Source organism: Amblyomma mixtum, chromosome 6, assembly GCF_055824585.1.
Source record: "Amblyomma mixtum isolate Tamu chromosome 6, ASM5582458v1, whole genome shotgun sequence".
Taxonomy (NCBI): domain Eukaryota; kingdom Metazoa; phylum Arthropoda; class Arachnida; order Ixodida; family Ixodidae; genus Amblyomma; species Amblyomma mixtum.
This window is the reverse complement of record NC_143017.1, coordinates 99,161,165-99,185,088: the sequence shown is the minus strand read 5'-3', so window position 1 is coordinate 99,185,088 and position 23,924 is coordinate 99,161,165. Positions and strand designations below refer to the sequence as shown.

The 23,924-nt window shown below is 46.5% G+C and overlaps 1 protein-coding gene across 1 annotated transcript in view; it reads left to right on the top strand.

The window, feature by feature from the left end:
* LOC149339836 (uncharacterized) overlaps positions 1–23,293 on the top strand; it is a 58,293-nt gene extending 35,000 nt beyond the window's left edge. Inside the window, exon 3 of the mRNA XM_089550585.1 lies at positions 19,419–23,293. Within this exon, the coding sequence (XP_089406711.1) occupies positions 19,419–20,032 (614 nt within the window). The 3' untranslated portion in view covers positions 20,033–23,293. The remainder of the gene's footprint in view (positions 1–19,418) is intronic.
* The last annotated feature ends 631 nt before the right edge of the window (positions 23,294–23,924 follow it).

Here is a 23,924-nt window from a genome sequence, read left to right as displayed (position 1 = left end):
ATTTTTGCGACTTTAATTTGGAGCTCTCAATGGGAGCCTATGCGTCGACACAATTTGTTTCTCCCTCTGGAGGCTGATGGAGCTGGTCTTCAGCGCTTGTTTGTTCAGCAGCTTGTTTCAAGGTTTTCTTTTTTAAACCAGCAAACTATCCATTCCTCCTAGCTGGATTTAACAGACGATTAAGTTCTCATTTCCTTATTTTGTATGCGCCCACTCGTCATCTACGGTTTTCCTGGGACTTTCTATACAGTCCATCCAGAAGACAGATGACAAAAATACTGACTGAGATGTTGTTTCCTGTACCGATGTATTTGCAGCCTTGCCTCTCCTTTCTAGACAACAGTGTATTAAAGCGGGAGCAGCGGATGTGTGCTAAGCAGCCGCAAAGACTTTCTTTTTTAAATTTCACACGACAACCTTGCCTGTCAAAACATGGCCTCGTTAAAAAGAAGGACTTTTGTGTCATGTTCTGTGAACTGTCGCTTGTGTCAGCAGCCAGGAACTATTGATCATTGCTTTGCGTTTTGTCGCGATGCCGTGTTTTTTTGTTTTGTTTTTTTTTTGGTGGGGGGGGGAGGGGGCATTCTTCAACAAACTGTCAAAAAGGGCGTTGAGATTACGCCCTATACTATAAGATTTTTTGCCAAAACGGAAGGTTCTAAGGTAACGTTCTCTGTCCTGCATGGGACGTTCTCTATCTCTATCATGGGAAGGTTCTCTATCATGCACTAGGCCGAAGGTCTTCTAGAGAATATTTATTTGGTTGGTTGGTTTATGGGGTTTAACGTCCCAAAGCGACTAAGGCTATGAGAGACGCCGTAGTGGAGGGCTCCGGAAATTTCGACCACCTGGGGTTCTTTAACGTGCACTGACATCGCACAGTACACGGGCCTCGAATTTCTCCTCCTAAGAAATTCAACCGCCGCGGCCGGGATCGAACCCGCGTCTTTCGGGCCAGCAGCCGAGCACCATAGCCACTGAGCCACCGCGGCGGCTGAGAATATTTATTTCTGTGTGAACGTGAAGCTCACATTCACATCCAGACTGATTTTCTCGTCATAAATAGCCTCATAAGCCATCGACTCGGAAACTTGTTCTACTGCTCAGTGCTGCCGGAAAGTTAGCGCCAACAAACGTGATACATGAGAAAGAGCGAGGACCGCAAGCACGTCCACCGCATCTGCTTTCACACTAATTGTTGGAAAAATCGCCGAGCTGGTAAAGATTTAAAACAGTTCTGACATGATCCCATCCCTCGGAGATACATGCGGCACAGGAGCACCCATGTTCCTCCATTGTGATCTCCGGAAAATTTTCACCCTTTAGTCCGCGGTCTTGTGCCGATCTGTCACGTCGAAAATGCCACAACTTCGGTTTGATTGCCTACAGTTACTAATTAGGTGACGCAGTCAGTCCCCACAACATGCCGCGAATTTCTATATAAGCCAGGAGCAGCAATACACTCTCAAGAGGTGAGTTAGGCATAGATAAAAGTAAGCATGCCATCTTGTCCAATGTAGCCAGTCTTCGCAGTGCCCCTTGAATTTGAGTTGGTAGAGCCTGCTCGCTAATAGAGAGGTCTCAGATGAGTAACAAGATAATTCTCAAATTGATTTCCTAGGCAATGGAATGCGACATAAAAGTATTCGATTTGTTTTACATAGCTGCCAACGCTATGCAAGTTACTGCCTTAGTGTGCAATGTTGCGCCTGTTTTTTTTAAGACTTAATTCAAGCTGCATTAAACGCCGGGTATATTCACTCCTGAAACATACATTGCATTAAGAAGCGATCCCTAGTTGGAGCCCAGTACTCAGGAGACTAATTCATGTGCGAGACTAATTCATGTGCGAGTCGTTTTCTTTCTGACCGTTTCCTGTGCAGCGAATATCACGAGCCGCGCATGGTGACCCTCACGCCGCTGGGATAAATTTGCGTGAAGCAAAAGCACCGTCATCCTTTTGTCTTCCTTCTTTTGATTTAGGACGGCCCATGGTGGAGTGGAGAAGCAGCAGCAGTACACGCGAGCACAACAAAGTCAAAGAAACGCCTCGTCAGTTTCAGCTTCTTTTATGCGAACCTTTGTGCAGTAGCATTATTACCAGGCCGGCACAACTTCCGGCGGCGCCGTTCAAGCCGCTGTCACCGCCGGTTTCCCGTGCCACCGGAAGTGGGGCCTTTGTTCCCCAGTCGCGTGAAAGGTGCAGCCTTCCTTGCTGCTGCATGCCAAAAGAGAAAGACGAAAAGAAACGCAGAAGAAAGAAACACAAGCCTTGTGGCGCTTATCACTGAACACATGTTTTGTGCCAATTTTAAAATAAAACACACCAGATGAATACATACAGAACAATGACAAGGTCCACTGAACCCCCCCCGGAGCTCCCGCTGGGTACACGAAGAGAAGGAATGGTGTGCACAGCGTCACAAGCGTGGAGCGAGGATAGAACATAAACGGTGCTTGAAAGCTTTATTTATCGGATTTACCCAACTGTGACCCCTAGCTGCAATGGTGATTATAAACTCTGGCCGTGACTTTATTGCACAGCGGTGTCTGGGTGATGTGAAGTCAATGATAATGTTTGCTTGCCCGCGGCGTTAGTCGTAAATTGAATGCACAAAAGCGGCTCATGCGTGAAAGGCAGAATATTGTTTTGCCAGCTGCCATATTCTCTTCTAAAGTTAGCATATTTGTTTGTTATTAAATCTTCTCGTTTTCTTGGAATCTTTCCTCTCTTTGGTTGAACTTGATGCCTCCATCAAAAGTTTCTGGCGCCGTTCTTTTCTTTGCTTCAGTTGCGACAAACATTTACGGAACAGTCACCAGCCTGACGTGAAAATCTACAGCAAGTACTCCGATACTGTTACACTTCGTTTCTATTTAGTTTCTACGACGCTATATACATTTATGCCTTTACTTAGTTCTCCTTCTTTATAATAAGGGAGTAAGTTTCTGAGAAAGCTGTATGGCTTTCCTTTGTGGCCGTATGGCTGCGCTTGGGTGGATGTCGATGAGTAATTACTCCCTTATTACAAATTTACTGCACCTTGGGGGCTTCCCCTAAACATTTGACCAACACTATTCTCCTTCTTTATGTTTTGAAACAAACTAGAGGCGCTAAAATTGACAAGTTGCCGACACAGAGTCGCCCAAAAACAACAATCGTAGAAGGGAAAACAGTCTGAAATACCAAAGTTGCACCCACCCATAAGTGTACTATACAGAGTGTTTCACCTAAGACTTCACATAATTTTAAAAAATACGCTTTTTGAGTTATAAGAGCGCTTTTTTCGGCCGCAGCACCGCATTGCCAGCGGTGTGGCACATCCGAATACACTAAGACGTGCTAACTAACAAGCTGGCTAACTAATATGTAATCGCACAACTTTAAGTATTGCTGTTAGGCTCCTTAATTGTAGAGAGGCGTGTAGCCCGCCATAAGGAATTCCATATGAGTTTTTATAACTTTGAAAATCCGGTTACCCTCGGCGCTGTGGCCCAAAAAAAATTGGCTGTTTTGACGAGTTGTGTGTACTGGAGAGGTTGCTTTGACTCCAAGCATCTCGAAAGCGCATGTATTTTGGCACGACTTAGAAAAAAAATTGATGGGCAGAAGAAATTTGATGAGAACAGAACGGTGGGACTAAAAAAAAATTGCCAGTGTTTCAGCTAGGCCAAGATATACGTAGCGAAAGCAGTTTCGTTTACTGACATTTGGTTTTCGGTTTCGAAAAATAAAAATCATGACACAGGTTAGCGGACAAAAACTGCACGAAAGACTCACCAGACTGTATCAAGGTAGCATGAAATTCTGCCCACGCATGGGCTCTCTTTGAAAGCGCCCAGAAAAGTCACAAAAATTCTATTTAACGAATTTACAGTCCTTCTCTCGCAATGCGCCAATTGCAACATTGTCACAACGCAACGCAGCATCGAAGACGTCGCAAGTTTGTGTCCGTACAGGCACGAATTGCCCTCAACCAATGTCAGCCTGCTTTTTTACCATATTCTTTTCATCAGAGCAAGAGATGGCGACGACATCAGCATAGTCCAAAATCTTAATTTTACACTTTAGTAGAGAGAAGCCATGAGTAGCTGTGTTTTCGAAGAAACTGAGCTATAGGTGGTCGAGATATATAACACCAATCACAAAGGCGATGTAGAAAATTTACGAGGAACTTTAGCGGCTAAAGTGGTGAAAGGCGAAAGCCTGAGAGCTGCATTCTGCTACGCGATTGTTCACTGCACATTTTGTTGGTGCATTCATTAACTGCCACTTAATGACGCTTAAGCTTCGCCTTTAGGAGTGGAACGCGACAGCGTGTTGTAGCGCTGCCACGGAGTCCAAGGAATGCCACCACCCGTTCGGCGCGATGCGTTGCCCTTTGAACGCAACGCTTTTTGAGGAAAGGAAATGGGGCTGTTATTCTCTGTCATCTCGGTGCACACCTGAGCCGCACCGTACAGGAAGGGAGGAAGTGTGGGTGAAAGAAGAAAGAGAAGCCGTAATGAAGAAAACGAAAACTGTATTTGAGGAAAGGAAATTACGCATTAACTGTCTCACATATCTCAGTAGACACTAGTCGAAAATTGTATTTGAGGAAAGGATGTTGCCGTCAAAATTCGCGCGCGGTGACGTCACGACAATTTGGACCAATTTGAAACAAGGAGAAATACGCCTTGCTGGTTGGTAAATTGGTTTTTGAGGAAAGGAAATGTATCTGTCTCTCATATCTCGGTGGACTCCCAAACCTCGCCGTAACGGAAAGGGAGGAAGATGGGAGTGAACGAAGCCACCGTATTCGCTAGACGCACCTTTGTTCATTCGAAACCATCGAGCTGGCATGGCGGAGTGGTAGCGTGCTCGACTCGCACTCCGGAGACCGGGGTTCGATTCCCAAGCTCGGCCAATTTCTTACTCGGTTTTATTTATTTATCTGATCTGACTAGAAAGGTTTATGAGACTAACTGGTTAAGTAGGCAATTACCTAAACTCAGTCAAACTTACTTGGAGCATCACTATATATACGATCCCTTTAATTGGTTGCATGGTTAGTAGCCAAAGTACAATTGGCCCATTTGAAATTCGCGCACTGTGACGTCACGACCGTTTCGACCAACTGAAAAGCGTGACATTTCTGTCGACAGCTTTTGCTTACAACGATGAGGCATTAAAGGCTTCCGCCTTAACAGTTGATGCAATTAAAATATTTTAAATATTTAGATGCATGCTGCAGATGTGCCAGAGGAGAGGAGGGGGTGATTGGCAAGCCGTTTTTGGGGTGACAGAAAGATGTCTTGGCTGTATGTATACCTGCAAATACAAGGCAACCTCCGCTCATAGTGGGCGCATGCAGCGGTCCTGACGGCGCCGGCGTAAGCACTTTGCGCCGGACAAATTCCCGATTCACACGAGCTTCAAGAGAGAACTATTACTCGCCCGACGGGGACTCCGAAACTGCTGAAGCTGAAAGGTTTTGTGGATGAAAAATCCATCAGCTTTTATTTTTATGTATCTCATCTGACAGAGTCCAGTACACATAGCCAATGTACACTAATTTTGAGTTCATTTGATTTCGCGGCTCTTGCGTAAATTGAAATCTTTTTGCCGCGGACATTAAAACATCTCGCATTGAGTAAATTTTGCAGTGCTGTTTTATAATGCTGATATCACAAAGAAAAGTAAACAGCAAAACAAGGTTGAATTAAAGCCTGCGTTCAGAATTTTTTACACTCTGCACCCGTTTGAACCTGTTCGAACCGGTTCGACGCGATCCGGAGTGGTTCGAACCGGAACGGAATGTCGCTCCGGAGCCGAACCCGGAACTGAACCCTAAAGGCGTGAACCTGAACCTGAACCGAAGCCGAAAAAATTTCGGTTCGACACCCTGCTTGTAACGTAGAAAAGAGCAAGAACCAAAATACAGGTATCGCCGCCACAGGCCAAACTCGCTAGTACAAGCGTGATGACGTCATAGGACAAGACAGTGTTGCTAGAACCAATGGTTCTAACAACACTAGAACACGAGAAGCCACAAATCACTGAGGCGCAGCCAATGCATGTGCAAATCTCATTGACGTCGCCAGATGTCGCCGCGTACCCGGCAGCTACGCGCGTGCCTGCAGCATCGGAACCAATCAGCGCTTGCTCACCGGCGGTAGGCGGGCTACCGGTATTCCGCTAACGGTAACAAGGTACACGGTATGCTAAAGGTGTCTATTTGCGAGAACTTCGTTGACGACTTCGAGAACGGGATCCATCGTAACGCTGGCAAAACGCCGGTGCAAACGTAAACGAAGCTACGGTAGCGACGGCCGCAATAGCCGATAGATGCCTTCAACGTGCGGCCGGCGGTAGTTTTCTTTTCGGCTGGTGCTAGGCCGCACTGCTGGCCGCCAGAAATCACGGAGTCGGCGTTACGTCATGTTCACGTCATGTTTCACGTCACTTAATCCTGTGTCGTCATAGGAGAGTCCCAAGTTTGAATCAGAGTGATGCTATCACCTGAACCTGATCACCTGATGTGATGCTATCACCTGAACCTGCCAGTGTACGCGGCGAACCATAAGGGTGGAATATATTGAATCGGCAGAAAAGAACCGTTGTTATACTCAGAGTGAGGTCTCAGTTATGCCGCACGCACTCTGTCTCGGCGTGAGCTACGTTGGCCGGAGAAATATTTCTGGGCGCGTCTCTATTTGCGAAGTCAGAAACGGGGTCGCGCACGTTGAAATCCTTTTCCTGCTCTTCTTTTTCACTTCTTGTGCCTCGTGACGACCTCCTTCTGGCCGGGTCCCGTCTCTTCCGATTCGGCCCCGATTTGATACCGTCATCCGCGGCGCATCCGCAGCCTCCAGAGAGCTATTCTATTCTGGGCGCCCGAGGTTGCGCTCCTGTCGAGGCCTTCGCAACGCGTCCTTCCTCGCACCCCGCACGCGAAGCCGGGGAGGACGCGCCATCAGTCCTCGATAAAGACCGCCACTGGTTGTGGATATTTCACTTGTCGGGGGCTGTCTTGGCGCTCACCTATGGGAAAAGTCGAACGAAGCAGTTGGCGGCAGAGGGCCGGTTGGGCAGATTAGGTGAGGAAGTTCGTGTATACACGGTAGAAGCAGGACAGAGCTAATCGAAGGTCAGTGGACGCAGCAGTCAAGCCACGTTGAAGATGGCGATGACGACGACAAGCAGCGGCACTATGAAAGCGAACACCCGCCTCGCACTCGACAACTATGCTTATTTCTAGTCTTGCACCGAACCTGATGCCGCAGAAGATGCACTGAGACTAAATCTCCTTACCGTCTTCACCTCACCCACTCGCCTGGGCAACAGCATATCCCGTGATGCCTCCCCCGATCTCACTTTCACCTGGAATATTCCAAGAGCTGCCTGGACCAACCCAGCGGAGGCCCTAGAGGGCGACTATTTCAGTGTATCGCTTAGTACTCCCCTAAAATTCCGGGCGACCGCACCGCCATCACCATTCATAGCAGACATAGCAAAATGGCCCCAATCCCTATAAGAACATCACTCCACACACACCCGCAGCCTCCAGCGCACTGAAGAATACCCTTCGGCTGTCAACCACCCCCTACGCATCTGGCATGGCCTCCTGCGTAGATGGCGACGACAAAAGCACAATCTCACACCTCACGGAGCAAGCCCAAGGATACGCCTCCCAGCTGTCCAAAATTGGCTCCGGTTTTCTGATTCTCTCAAGGGTATACGAAGCACATCCAAAACCTGGTCCATCCTCAGGAGCCTCCTCAACCCGTGACACCGCCAAAGCTGCCACCCATCGCACCCTGCAACCATAGCCCACACCTATAAGGGGTCCGACCAAGCTCTGCTCGACGAGCTTCGCACACAATACTTTTGTACCTACCACCCGCCCCCAGCCACTGCTCCATACACCGACCTCCCCAACCCAGAACTGGATGCCGCCATCCGCTATGAGGAGGTCTATGCCGCAATGCGGTCGGCCACCAGGTCTAGCGCCCCGGGAGCGGACAAAATTACACATGCCACCACGCGTAACCCCTCCAGCGAAAACATTCAAGCCCTCACCACGTACCTAAATGAGCAACAAGGGTGTCCTAGCAACCTCCCTCCGGAGCGGAAACACGCGGAGGTCAACCCCAAGCCCAACAAACCTGCCTCTGTTAAGGCAGTCCGTCCCACCTCCCTGACGTCTTGCCTCGGCAAGATCTATGAGCGGGTCGTTCATACCCGTCTCCAAAACCATGCTGAGGCTAAGAACCTCTCTCCCCCTTATATGATCGGTTCCCGCCCCAGACTTCCCGCCCAAGACGCGTTTCTCCTGCTCCAAAGCGATTGCTCACAGGATTGCTTCCAGCAAAATGGACCCAATACCTATACGAGACTCAGGAGCCTCCTCAACCCGGGCACCGCCAAAGCCGCCACCTATCGCACCCTGCAACCATAGCCCACACCTATAAGGGTTCCGACCAACACCATCAAGGGTTGCAGATTCAGGTGGAATGGTTTGTGAATTAAGCGCAAATGAGAAACTTTATCGAACGCCGTTTCGAAATCTCAGAACAGAGCAGCATCACATGGCATGCTGCGGTGTAGGTACGATTGTAAATTATGTAGAAAAAGGGCAAGCTAAGTTTCATATGGATCAATATATGGTTTGATGTTGTGGAGAATAAAGCGCTGAGCTGGCTGCAGGTGTCTTCGAACTCAAGTACACCTCTGCATAGGGACACCGTTCGACAAATCTCGCAGAGGCGCCCAAACGGGAAAGCAGTTTGCGGAATTTTCGTTTTGTCAGCAACCCGTTGTGTCAGCAACCCGTTGAATGTCCAGAGCAGGAATTTTGACCCATTTACGGCATTGCGAATTCGGCCTCCAGCTGCTGACAGGACTTGTCGAGACACTCCGTTAAGTGCTGCCGCTCCCAATGGTGATGGTAGTGGTTTATTCAACAAATAAATAAAAGACAATTAAAATAAGGTTCCCGGCAGCGGGAACCGCCAAATATTTATTGGACGCCTCATCTGTGGCCGGCGGATATTAAGGGCTAATGTGAGTGATATTTAAAAAGGTAAGAAAAAATACAGGCAATAAAAGAAAGGTTCGAGGAAAAACAACTGTTTACTTCCTTGTACACATTCAAACAAAGTCAGACACACATGGATGATGCCAGCGTCTCATCACAGGTTCGCTCTCAGTGCCGAATTATGTTCTCTCTCTCACACACTCTCTCTAAAAGCTCACCTCACGGCTCATTTGCGTCTCTGAAGCGGTGCAAATGTGCACGTCTACTCTCCTTCCCTCAGGCCGGTGTTCTGGTGTTCGGCTGAGTGATGCCACTTCTTTATTACCCTCTCTCTTTTCCTTCGTCTCCTCCTCCCTGATAACGAACAGGAACCCACCTGACTTGCTTGTGTGTAATGCGTGCTTTCTTTCTTCTGCCATATTACTGCTAGCGTTCCCGTTCGCATTGTTTTCGTCAGGTTTCATGGCTCAAAACAGTTTTCCTTTATTTCTTTTCTAACCTCAACGTGCCCCAAAACAACACCGCGATCGCTCGTGACAAGAAAAAGACCGTTCCTCTATTTCCATCTGAAGCGAGGAAAAATGCGCACGTCCTTCCGGCCCACTCTGCTTAATTTCTCCTGTTTTTCTACTACATGGCCCTGCTACAACTTCAGAGCAACTATCCCTCTCTATTGCGCTTCTTTCCGGGACGTGCTGGGACATTCCGTAGCGCTCTCCTTTCGAGCTCCGCGCTATGATGCGAGCGGTAATCGCCTCGAGAGGCCGTTGGGCATCGCCTCGGCATTCCGGACACGCAGCTGTTTGCCTCGTGCTTTCCAAGAGAACATTTGTCAGGCAGACATTCTACTTTGTTGTTGCCTGCGACAGAGTAGGACATGACGGACTCTTTCTGCGCGCAATTGGTGATGGTCGTAATCACTGCCCGCTACGATTATAGCCGTTCTTGTATTAGAACCGGCTAAGCAATGGGGAAAAGATAACTCTGGTGCCACTTCGTGGCCCGTCGCGAGGAATGTGTCGGTGCCACCTTTTCCAGCGCGTTCCGGAAATGCGTTCGATGAGGCGGACGTCGTGTGAAGGCGCAGCATATCGCCTCGGACGAGCGATAACCGTTTCGGAGCAACGCTGAGAAAAGGAGCAACGTTCGTACATTCCTATACTTCCATGACGTACAAGGAAATGTTTATTTCTCTTTATTTCTTGTGTCCTGCATGCTTACTGGTTAGTTTCCTACTCCTTTTCCTCCATTGTGATTCAACGCTCCGGTCGCCACTGCGGCGCCATCTATGAGCAAGCGGTTGTACTTTTGTACGCTCGGCACAATCGGTCTCGAAAGGAGCGTGCTCGCTCCTCTCCCTTCCCTTCGCGCTCGGTTACACCAACGGCGACGCGGCTGAACTCACGAACGGGCGCATAAGAGTTGCGCTCCAAAGCGGCTACCCTTTGTTTTAACGGTTATCTCATCTGACCGCTGCGTTTTCAGATTCCGTAAAGTGCATGGCTGTATTTCAACTGCTTAGCCTCATTGCCATGGTTACCGCTGTTACGAGGCAGTTCTGGACATGGCCTCGGCTGCACATGCCGTGGCCGCACCTTGTCTACGACCAGTTCCATCAACGCCACTCAGCGCGGACAGGAGCCTAAACGATGCTGCGACCCTCCTGAGCACATGCCGTTCATACCTGGCACTGCGCCAGCCACGCCACCAGGGCAGCGCAATTAAGACAATAAGTTCAGAAAGAAGAACGAATATACGAGGCATAAAAACGAATCCTTCTCAGGGTCGATTATTTTGGTTGTGGGCGAACGAGCGATAGAGTGCGGGAGTGAAAAAAAAAACGGCTGGCTCCTCGGTAAGCCGCGCAAGGTATAACGACGGGCGCTGCCTCACCCCATTTTTCAGCGTGGCGAAAACATTTCACGACAGCCGGGTGCGCACTCGGGTCTTTTGATGAAGCATCCGCGTCGAGAGGCTGTCTGCGTTTCTTCTGTTCTTCATGCCGGAACCGCACACAACCCCGCCCTCGTCTCCCTTAGGGTTTCAGCTGCGCCTTACTTTTCGCGACGATTCGACGCTTACCCGCTGGAGTACAGCCGAGACTCCTCCGCTGTGGCCAGAAATGAAATACGGCGGAGAAACTTCCCGTCCTTCTCCCCCAGCGCAGTCCTTGAGGACGCTTCCGTTTTGTTTTGTCGCCGTCCGTCACGGGTTTTTTAACCGTGCGTGTGCGTCTGCTTTTTTGTGTTTGCTGAAAGAATCACTTCAGGGAAGAGAGAGCCCGTATAGTGGCTGCGCGGCCAATTTGGGCAGCAACGGTTTATGAGTTTTCGGAATTCGGTAAGCTGCATACAAGTTTCCCTCTTCGCTTTTTCGGGGATTGAAATTATTTTCAGTCATGGCGCTTACAATCAGTGTTCTACTTTGTAGCGTCATCGTCACTTATCCCGCTTTATATTAGCGTGCTAATGATTTTAAGGCATATTGCTCGCAAATTACTTTTAAGTAGTGCTAAGCTTACAACCCACACGCAAGGTACATTTGTAAAAAGGTAGCGCAACCTCCATCGATATCCGTACGTTAAAAATAGCAGTACGTGGGGCCTATAAGCGTCACCTGAGAAAAGGGCAAGACATAGATAGCAATGTCGAAAGTGGCGCAAAAAAAGTGACGTTGCTGATAACACCAACGCCACGAAATAACATCAGTGTTTCTTAACCAGCTAACGTGGAAATGAGAAACGCGCCTGCATATACTGGAGTCGGTAGTTCTTGCTGACTTCCGTCAGCACTGATAGCTTTGGCGGCCACAGAGATTCATCATCAACAACCTGACTACGTCCACTGCAGGGCAAAGGCCACTCCCATGTCCCTCCAATTAACCCTGCCCTGTGCCAGCTGTGGCTACCTTATCCCCGAAAACTTCCTAATCTCATCCGCGCACCTGATTCCTTCTACTACGTTTGCGCTCTCTTGGAACCCACTTTGTGACCTTAAGGAACAGTCGGTTATCTTGCCTTCGCATTATGTGCCCTACCCATGCCCATTTCTTCTTCTTTGATATCGACCAGGACGTCATCATATCTGTTTGTTCCCAGACCCAATCCCCTGTCTTCCTGTCTTTTAACGTTCATCTATCATTTTCCTTTCCACAATTCGCTGCGTTGTTCAATCTTTTTCGCTAGCCTCCATGTTTGTGCCACATTGACTAGTACCTGTAAAAGACAGCTGCTATATAGTGTTTCCTCCTGAGGGATATTGGTAAACTAATATTGGCCACCTGAGAGTGCCTACCGAATGCTCTACCACATTCTTGTTCTCCTATTTAACTTTCCAGATGGGGATCTGCGGTCTAGCCACTTGGCCTAAGTAGATCAATTTTCTTACTACTTCCAATGCTCCCCTGCCTAACGTAAAGTGTTATTTATATTTTCTTGATAACGTTGGTTATTGCCTCAGGGCATAAAGGGAGTTGTGTAGGTAAAAAAAAAAGAAGGAGGGTGTAAATGATTGAGACAAGGTTGGCCGATCTAGTGAAAGCGACCAGGGAGCGTTCATCTGGTCCCTGCGTCCAAGCAATTATGAGGACGCACTGTTCGGCACGAGACTCGCAGTTGCCAGGCGCCAAATTCTCGATGGCTTCAGCCCCGGGCAAACCCATAATTGCTGAATACCGGCCTCAGTATTTTGGGAGTTGCAGACAGGACACACTGGGCGGTGATATAAGTGTCGAAATTGGGGCCACGTCCGAGTCATGGCAGGAGTGGGACCAACCCCTACCTGGATCCTGCCGCCGCGGTGTCTCAGTAGCTATGGGCTCAGCTCCTGACCCGAAAGACGCGGGTTCGATCCCACCCTCGGCTGTCTAATCTCGATGGAGGCGAACTTCTAGAGGCCCGTGTACTGTGCGATGTCAGTGCACGTTAATGAACCCCAGGTGGCCGAAATTTCCGGAGCCCTTCACTGCGGCGTCCCTCATAGCCTATGTCGCTTTGGGATGTTAAACCTCCATAACCGTAAACCGACCTGGATCCTCCGAAGCATAGCCTCTTCTGCACGAGCACAAACTGTTGCTCCGTTCCTATAGACTGTTGAACATTACTTCAGATTTCTTCTTGTTAATTTTTGGACCCACCCATACCCAGCGATTCTGAAAAAAAGCATTTTTCCACGGGAAAGAGGCTATGAACGCTATTTTTTTTATATACTTGAAGATTTCAACATCGCAAACAATATATCTCTAGACCTCCCCTCGGCAGGCTTGCATGTTTTTGCTGCTAACGTTTTTGCTGTCGTCAAAAACGTAGTCCATTGTTTTTCTGTGGCAGTTTAACTGCTCGATGCGAGCGAAGGAAAAACTTCAAAAACAAATATTGACACACACTGGAAGGATGGACCATTTACCTTCAGTTTTTTCTTTTCTATATATATATATATATATATATCCCTTTTTTGCTGCATATATATTGCTATATATATATTTTGCTGCATATATAGATTTTCCCTTTTTTGCTGCATATATATATATATATATATATATATATATATATATATATATATATATATATATATATATGTATATATATATATATATATATATATATATATATATATATATATATATATATATACATAGCACAACCTAATATACCGATATTCAAAATTTTTCCCAAGAATGCTTAGGTTTCCACTTTAAGTTTTCCGAATCCAGTTCTCTGAACACCTCCTGTATTTATTTATTTATTTATTTAACTATACTGCAGGCCCATGTTTTGGCCGTGGCAGGAGGGGCTGACAGCAATAAGACTGAGAGTGAAGAGGCTATACAAAAATGAACAAGGATCGAGACCACAAGTCGCCCCGTCAAGCTGCTCTCCGAAGCAGCTTTTTCGTGGCTGATCCTTTCCTTGTAAAAGAGGAAAAATAAACAAATTATTATTATTATTATTATTATTATTATTATTATTATTATTATTATTATTATTATTATTATTATTATTATTATTATTATTATTATTATTATTATTATTATTATTATTATTATTATTATTATTATTATTATTATTATTATTATTTTCATGATCAGGCACGAAGTGTTAAATTACTATTGTGTTAACATAGGCTCTTGCAGTTTATTTTATCTCTTGTTGATGTCACTTACCTGAACAGTTACACCTTGATCACTACTCATTTCGTGTTATTGTTTTGATATGTTGTGTTAATATTATGCTCATATTTCATGTTTGTATTGCACGTCCGCCTGCCGACTTTGCCGGGCCTAGTCCCTCAAGCCACTAGAGGCTTTGACAGGCCCGTTTCTTTATTATGTATTTACTATGTGCAATAAAAGATATTATTATTATTATTATTATTATTATTATTATTATTATTATTATTATTATTATTATTATTATTATTATTATTATTATTATTATTATTATTATTATTATTATTATTATTATTATTATTATTATTATTATTCATCCCTTTTTTGTATGCCGATATGAATTACTGCACCCTCGTCCGCTGACTTAGCCGGGCCTAGTCCCTCAAGCCTCTGCTGGCTTTGACAGGCCCGCTTCTGGAACTGTGTATCATTATGTGCAATAAAAAAATTATTATTATTATTATTATTATTATTATTATTATTATTATTATTATTATTATTATTAAGTTCAACCTTAGTCATCTCATCCAGAAAAAGGAACTAATCCAGAAAACAAAAGTAAAAAGTCGAGAATGCTATAAAATGGCGGTATAAAGCTATACGTTAGATAAGGCTATACAAGGCTATACAACTTGAAGAGCAAAGATTGAGAATGCAAATAATAAACAAAAAATAAAAATAATAATAAATAAAGAATAAAAAGTTCACAAAACAAGAACACTACACAACTCAAGGCGCGTGGGATCGACACAAAATCATTCTAGTTCTTTTAGGAAGTCGTTAGATTCAAAGACAGTCGGTTGTAATTCGTTCGTCTTTCACTTTTTAGGGAAAAACTGTTCTTATAGGTGTTTCTTTTGCAAAACTGGAGCCACTGTGTGTTGTTTAGTACGCTTTGTTCGGCTGGTAGTAGCTTGCTGAAAACAATTCGAAAGGTTTAACGGAATTTTTCCTAGAAAAAATGTATTAAGAAGCAGAAGGCGACTTATTTTTTATTTCGCCTTCTTTGCTCATGCAAGAACTTCACATTCCAACTTTACAAGTATGCCGGAAAATAAGTCGACTTCTGCTGCTTCATAAATTTTTTCCAGGAATAATCTTTTAAATTTTTTTCAGGAAAAATTTACGAAGGAGCAGAAGTTGACTTACTTTCCGGCGTACTTGTAACGTTGGAATCTGAAGTTCTTACATGAGCAAAGAAGGCGAATCTAATCTTTTTTATATTTCCCGTATACAATCCTCACCGCTTTTCTTTGAAAATGTTCCAGTTTTTCCTTGTCCTTCTTGGAGTAGGGAACCCACCTTTTGAACCTTATGCATGCATTATATATGAAAGCTTTGTATCCGCGGCGGCATTTTTCAGCCTTCTTTTAAGAAAGCATAAAACTTTTGAAAAGCACAAGCACAAATATCCGAGATGTGTATGGACCACGACAGATTATTCGTAAGTGTCACTCCTAAGTATTTATACTTATGAACTTCGGAAACGGCACTCCGGCCAACCGGCCTGCGTCAAACGACCTACTTGGTTGTGGAAGCTTTGCTCCGACCTGTGCTCGAATGTTTTCCTTACAGCATTGCCAAAAACAGAATTCACAACTGCTCTTTTCACGAGCTTCGAATGGCCTGATTAATATGGTAGGATGGGTTTTTGACCACGGGGCTCAACAGCATGGGTTGAAGTGAAGTGAGAGATCTAAACAACTGATAAAATTCATTCATTCATTCATTTTATTTGTTCTTCACAACATGACGTACACATTGTGAAAGGGGCCAAGAAGAAAAGCCGTTCCTTTACGGCTTGAAAAAAATCTTGGTCCCCCTGGCATTGACGGCAACGAAGCAACACAATCCAGAAACAAATGTACAAAACAAAATGTACAGAAATATACAGAAACAAACAAAATTACAATTTATAATTTTCATGAACAATATGGCGACAAGCTCATGTCACGGTCGGGGAATAAAGACAGTTATAATGGAATAGTGGCGAAATATCTCTACAAGGTGTTTTGTTTATGAAATGCGTGGTGTGTACGCATTAGGGACATGCAAATTAATAAAACAACGCCTTCAGGTTCCGGAAATTTAGTTCTAAAATATCTTTCTGCTTTAATATGTTCATTTAGTAATCGAGGCAGGTTATTCCTAAGACTCTGAAACCCGTAGTTCGTACGGCATTTTGGCACCTTCCAACGGTCTGTTGTCCTTGTATTATAGGCCGCGTTGCCTATTAATTCTAAGTTCGATATGTCCAAAAACAGCCTTTAATTTTCCTTGATGCTGAGTTTATATTCGCGTAGGAATTTATATTGATACATTTTAGTTATTGGAATGACCTTAAGATTTCTGAAGATAAGTTTACTTGAGTGAGACTTAGGCAAATTATTAATGATCCGTAAAACCTTTTTTTGCATCCTTAAAAGACTACTGAGGTTTTTGTCGGTCGTTGTGCCCCAGACTAAATGAGAATAGTTTATGTAGAACGAAAATAAGGCATAATAAATGGCTAGTTTTGCAGACATTGGAAAGACATAACAATTTCGATTGAGTATACCTGCTATGGAAAATAATTTCTGCAAGACATGGTTTACGGGGTCATCCCATTGCAACGTCTTGGAAAAGAAATCATTAAGTTGGTCTTCATGTGTTAAAACCATCGGTTTCAGGCACTCCAAAAACTCTGAAAAGACATCAAGGAACTGCTCTGAGCTTCTATCCTCCAAATCCACTAATTTTTCGAGCGGAGAGCCCGAGTCCGACCAGCGGCAGCATCTGCCATAGAAGGACAATGGCGCATCGCTTCACTGTTGCACCACTGCGCCAGAATGATAGGAAGACACCAGGGGATCTGCGAATGTAAAGAATGACCAATTCCGCAAATATGGATATTAACCTGTCCGGGGGCTGCTCGTCGCCATTATATGGATATTAACCTGTCCGGGGGCTGCTCGTCGCCATTAGTGAGTTCCTCGTGTGTAGCGCTTCGCAGCAGCGCCGGTGATACCAGCAACGCGGCCAGTTGTGGCGCTGCTCCTCAGTGCGACGAAAGATGGGTGGTGAAGAGGAACTGAAGCAGCTGTTGCCGGAACGGCTCGGATAACGCCGCTGAGGGCGGAAGCTGGGAACGCCCTGCTCGGAAAGCCGCAGGACGCCAGCGAGGAGGACTTGCAGATGACACGTGCCGTCATCTGCAATGCTGTTGAAATTGGCGGCAGTTGATCGTCCAGAGCTGGGGACCGAACACATACCACAGAGGGTGGTCCCTGATGGAGAGTGGCGTCACGCGGTCAGCTAAAGTTGCTAGTGGCCTGTCGGTGGCCGTCACCAGTAACATCTGCACCGGAGGCAGAAGGCGTTGCAGGAGGAGCTCCCGAAGGAACTGGGCGCCAAAAGTGGCTGCGCGATCGCCAAGCAGGTTCTGCATGTGCCGAAGAAGTTGCGGTGGACGCCGATCACCGCACTCTGACACGGAAAAGAGCTGCTGCAGCCGCGTGCGGTCGGATGGCAAAGTGCGTTGCAGAATGGCTGCCTTCAAATGGTCATACGGGATGTCGCGGAACTCGAGCGCGACCTCGGCGGGCAGCGAGGCTTGAATGTGGCCGAACCGGGATTGCAGGGATGTAATGCTCGCCAGGTGCCTTCGGCTTGTAAGAACCATACGTACGGATGTTGCGCCCAGAAGGACGGAAGACGGACGGAGGTGATGTGGGACGTCGAAAGCAGGGAAACGTCATCGGGGCAGCGTTGCTGCAATAGTCCAGGTCACCAGTGTAGAAGAGGATGTTACTTCCATAAGAGCCGCAGGAAAAGCTGCTTTAACAAGAATTGCAGTCGGGCTAGTTGATCATCGTCTGTAGAAGCCATGGCTTCTGCAGGAAAAACTGGTTTACTCCAGCAGCTGCGCGTCTCTTCCTTCAGTTCATCACCTCATAGCCTGCGGCGCTAATGCACCACCACAAACCCACTATCCGAACAACTGCCATCCGTGAACCCTGGATCTGAACACCGGAATCAAAGTGAAAACCGAGCAGCTAGCGCACCTAACTCGCATTTGGCCTAACTACGCAAATCGAACATAATTTTTTCTGTTTGCTTTCTAATCAATTATTTTTAAGCGATGAAATGATTGCACTGTTAATCTCCAATCGATCACCGCTACAAAGTTTTAAAATGTGTAAACATTTCCCTGTGTTCCTTGTTTTCGGTGGCTGTCGGCTTCCTTGATATGTATGTCATAACGGGCCCTTCTTCTCATTTGTCTATCACCTGATTGACGGCGTGAATGTGGTCTGTCGTCGAGCAGCCTTTACGGAAGCGAGACTGGTCCTTTGATTGACTAAAGTATAAGGTTGCTCTAATTACAAGCGGCTCCCTGTATTATACCGCCAACCAATCACAACAGTGCAAAAAATCCGTTTTTATTGTTTGACTATATCAAACAAGCTAGAGGGTATCAAAAATAGGAGGGGATAATTAAGCTCCGCCTTAAGGGTATAGCGTTAATGAGTAAATGCCCACATATGCGGAATTGGTCACTCTCGACTTTACACTCTTAGATCCCTGGGGTCCTCATTCTGCTCCTGTCGCAGCGACGCGCTGCTGCCCTGCGATGCAGGTGCTGCCACCGTTGGGGATGGTGCGACTCAGGTTGCTCTCCCCGAGCAATCTCTCGCGACCAATCATTAATTTAACTGCCACCTGCCAGGGTGGTCAGTTTGCTCACGATCCGGCGGGCAGGTTGTGATGACGCTACAAAGTCACGTGACCTAGGTGACTCGCCTAGGTTGCTTCTCCGGGGATTTTTTGTTGACGACGTCGGGTTTTATGCATAACAAGAGCCTTAACGGTATTGCGTTAAATTTTTGAGCTTGCAATTTTGTCTCGTGACTAGCCTCCTGTTTAGGTAAGAAGAAAAGATTTAACAACAACGCTTTTTGTCGTGGAGGAATTCTGTTCAGCGGTCTTGACTGTGGGCGGGGCTTCACTGCAGGCTTGAGCTGTATCCGACTATAGGTCGTGAAAATGGTCAGTATAGGACCCGTGCTCCGGTGGTTGGGCGCTAATCAAAACATACGGTCTCCTGATCGAGTTATGCCCTGAATTGTGCATGAGGGACCCTTTTGCCTGCCCCGTGTGCTAATTTTGTGCTGTCTCCAAAATATGATGACAACTAGCTCATCAGTCAATGCATTTAACAATTACTTTCCGCCCACTTTACCGCTTATGCAGGTAACCAGTTCAGCTGCGACTGCCGGTTGGCCTGGATGCTGCATATGGAGAACGTCACCCGCAGCGACAAATTCCGCCGGGAACTGCGGCACGTCAAGTGTGACTTCGACGTAGCTGCCGGCCACGATGCGACTGGCAGTTCTAAGGTAGCCAGGCTCAGCCTGAAGCAGCTCGGCTGCGGTGAAGACTACACGCATCCCAGCCTGCGCGGTTCTCACGCCGTTCCTCTGGCGACTTCGTCGACACCAGTGAGTGAGAAAACAGTGTTTACGACTGTAGGGCATGATAAAGGAAGAGACAAAATCGACGATTATCAAGCTGGTGTCGAAGCGTTTTCGTCGCTCCCTACGCAGTTTTCTCCAGCTTCAAACAATTTAGGCGAGACGGAAGGAGCGGTTGGTGGAGACGACGTGGAGGCTCTTGGGGACCGTTCGTTGGCGAATGATGCACTGCTCAGCCAACAGAAGGCGCTCGACAAGCAAGCGCCACCGCGGAAAAAGCAACCTCAGTCTGCGGGGGTCAACAACGATGCTTTCCCCGCCGCTTCAGCGTCCTGTCCCGTCTGTGAAGCGGCCACATGGATCGCCCTGGCTTCGTTGATGTACTACAGGTGATAAGGCGGCAGCAAAGCACTGCTGGGGGCCCTTTTCCAGCGAGTCTGGCCACCACACATTTGTCTCCTTTGTTTCTGGTGTGGTTGGCGCAAAGGTTCAGGAGCCACGAGCAGCGGTGAGCAGAACACCGAACCGCTGCAGCGTTTCTAGCCTCTGGAGATCGGAAGTGCAGTTATGCTGTGGGTGGTGGCAAGCTTTCAAGATTCTGAAGGGAGAGTCGAAGGTATACGTTAGGTTTGCAGAACAACAGACATCGGTTATGAAACAATCTCACGTGCGCGCTGCATGACACCACTTCATAGGCATTCGAGTAACGGCGTGAGTGGTTTCGGCAATAAGTGTGCTCTGAAGCAAAGGTCAAGTCGGCGTTCTGCTTTCTCGTTATTGAGCATGAGTACCGTAAAGTCATTCATTCTACGTTTATACTTTCACCACCGTTGTTCTGTACGTTCGGTGTTTCATGCCATGTTTAACAGCACTGTTTATGCAACATTCTATGTCACAACGTTTCTGGAAATTTGTCGTCCATTCGTGTCAACGTATGCACAAAATATTAGCTACATATTTTATGTGCATGAAGAATTGTATACATACGCATTCTGTGCGCCCTGCTGTTCCCAATGTAACCACGTGGGCCGAAAGCTTGTCAAGCTGCTATTCAGCAGCTTTCTCTCACCTACCCATATTTTGTGAAAGAAACATGAAATAAACTGCATTCGTATTTATATTTGTAGCTCATAATCCAAAGAACGTATGCATCACGTAACAAGGCCTGCATATGACACTGAACCTCAAGATCGTTTTATTCAGTGCAATATATTACTGTGACTAACAGTACTGCCAAAATGACTAAAATTGTTAAATACAACTGCCGGCTATTGCCTAAATCTCAAAGCAATATTTTTGTTCTTCAAGCGCGTCATGCAAACCAATTCTTCTTTTGGCATTAGTCAATTTATTTTGGGGACTTTCACCTGGGTAATCTACCGCTATTGGCGCTAAAGAATTCTTGCTGCAGTAACGCTTTGTTTAAGAGTGTTACCTCTTACTACTTACTTTTGTCAAGGACGCATCTGTTTGCAATGAACGTCAACTGACCAAAACAGTAACCACGTGAGCACACTATATCACATAGCAACAGTGGGCACGTAGCACCTCAATTGATACGTATACTTTCAATCTGTTATATACAGGGTCTGTTCTGAAAGTAGTGGGACTCATTTTTTTAAATAAAATTTATTCATGAGAATAGCACAAACGATCAGAATTTTTCAAAGTAGCACCCTTCCGCGCCTACACGTTGCTGCCAAAGAGTTTTCCAGTTTTGGTACGCCTCCAGGAACGCCTGGACCGGAATGCTGTTTAGCTCCCTCGTCCCGGCCTGTTGAACCGCCTCTACCGATCCGTGATGTTTTCCCTTGAGCGTCAGTTTTATTCTCGGCAATAGAAAAAAGTCTCGCAGGGCCAAGTCGGGGCTGTCGGGGGGCTGAGGCAGCGTTGCCGCCTTGTGCTGGGCAAAAAATCGGGATACTCATTCACACGATGAAGAAGAACCTCGCAGATCGCTTTCCGGTTGGCCTTTTGCTCCTCTGGCAACACTCCCGGCGCCAACTTCGCGCACACTTTCCTCATGGCTAAGTTTTCTGTCACGATCTCAAAAACTTGCGTTTGAGGAATGCTCAAGTCATCAGCAATCACTCTGATACTCATCCTACGATCACTGTTCAGTAAATGTTTCACTCGCTACACATTTTCGTTGGTCTTGCTGTTCGAAGGGCGTCCGGAGAGGTCGTCGTCTTCCACTCTTTCCTTACTTTCTCGGAAAAGCTTGTGCCACTCAAAAACACCTGATCTACCCATGGCAGCGTCACCGTGGGCCTCCTTAATCATGTCGTGAGTCTCTTTGCCCGTTTGACGAAGGTTTACACAAAATTAATCGCGCATCGATGATCCAGTAAACGCTCCATGATTCTGCGTGACGAGACGTTTCGACAGGGGTTCACAATCCAAGCGACCTGCTCTCTTCAACGGCCGGGAGCCGATTGCCGATTTTCCCCAGCATTCCCAATATCTCCCTTAAACGATCCTGCACGCGCAGACCGCCTCTCGTTAGCCCGTTCGCCAAGGAAAAATCCAGTCCTACTACTTTCAGAACAGACGCTGTATGTGCCAGTATAGCGGACATCGAAATAAGAACCCCCCGGGACCGCCATTTGTATAAAATTTGGGGGCCGCTCGTTTGAAGCAGAATGTTCGAAGTGGTGCCAAATGACTTGGCATGTTCCTGAGAATAAAATTACTGATTCCGGGCGCGGTCCTGCACGCCCAAAAATTTCAGGTGACCGTGGTGACGTGGTCTGCACGACAGATCATCGTAGCGCCGGCTGTGCAATTGTGTTTCGGAGTAGAAAACAGCCCTTTTGTTTAATTTTATAAATTTTCCAGTCATATAAAACTCGTTTTGTACTTAAAATTAACTAGATTATCTGAGTGTTACAAACACATAACAAAGGCTGCTTACAAAACCACTTAGTTTTTCTTTTTGATGCTGCACATCATAGTGAAAATAAATGCAATAGTGAATGCAAGAGAAGGACCTCAAAACGATCCGGACATCCCTACGAGATCCACGAAGCCATTCTAACAGCAGCTATTTTTGACACAGTACACCAGAAGTTTCCCAAAACTGAACTCTGAAAGTGCCGAACTAAAGCGGGGAGATATTGACGGTCATGAACAGGGCGTCCGCTGTTAAGGAAGCCAACCCTGTTCCAAATTTTCAGCTGTTACAGTTGCTTGTATAAGACAATGACGGTAGCGTGTTGAAATCACGTTGGGGCTGTAAAGTTCGTGGCTTTGTACTTCTTGCGGTCGTTGAAAATTGGGAGTGTAAAGCGCTTTTCCCGGTTGCATTTGATAGCGCTTGTACAAAAACTGACAGCACTGGAGCACATTTTCCGCAAATTGTTAGGCGCCACACAGGCTGTGAAAGGTGCTGCAATTTGACAGGATGGTGGAGTATGGCCCCCGCCTAGCGTTTGTGTACCAAAGATCATAGGGGGTAAGTGAATGTTTCTGTCCTGTGCCTGAACGTGACTTTCATGATGAACGTGATCTCGTCACGGTTGCTGTCACAAACCCACACAATTCACTCGAGTCATCGGAAGCATCCAGAAAAGAATCATCATTACAGACATTTATCTATGGTTGGGTTTTATCACCGCCTTACCTAACAGCATTGTTATTTAAAGGGGCTTTGAAACACCTCCTGAGGAGATATCATAAACTCGCTCAATCACTACATTCTCTCATTGTGAAAACCTGATCCAAATAATACACTGCTACACGCAGCAGAGAACCCACAATCACGCGCGAAAGTTGGCGAGCCCTTTCCGGCGACTTTTTCATGCTCGCACCCTCCTCCGTCACACCGCTCTTGCTTGTACCTGTTCAGAGATGGCTATTGGTTGGGTTATTTCAGAAGCCAGGCAGCTACCATTGCCGCGGCCAATAAGCGGCGTAGCTCCGGCAGGTCACAAAGCTCCACACCCGGCGGAAGGGCCGGCGGACGAGCGCCAACTTTTCAGCGTGCTAAAGTGACAGAGGAGAGGGAAAAGCGCAAAGACGCTGAAGTTCAGATTTACGTAACTCAGCTTCTACAAAGCGCAGCAGGATTTTATTCGTCTAGCGGCGTCCTTTAACATGACAGGCATACCGCAACTTTATTAGCGCCCCTTTAAAAGCCCCTTTAGTAGTACAATGCTGTGCACCCAGATAACGTCAGTGTGTACATTCCTATGCTATAGTTACCTTTGCTCTGCGTTCGCACGCTGCTTCAAAAGAACAGCCCACGCAGCAAATGTTTGAGCACAAAAATTCTGGACGTAGCGAC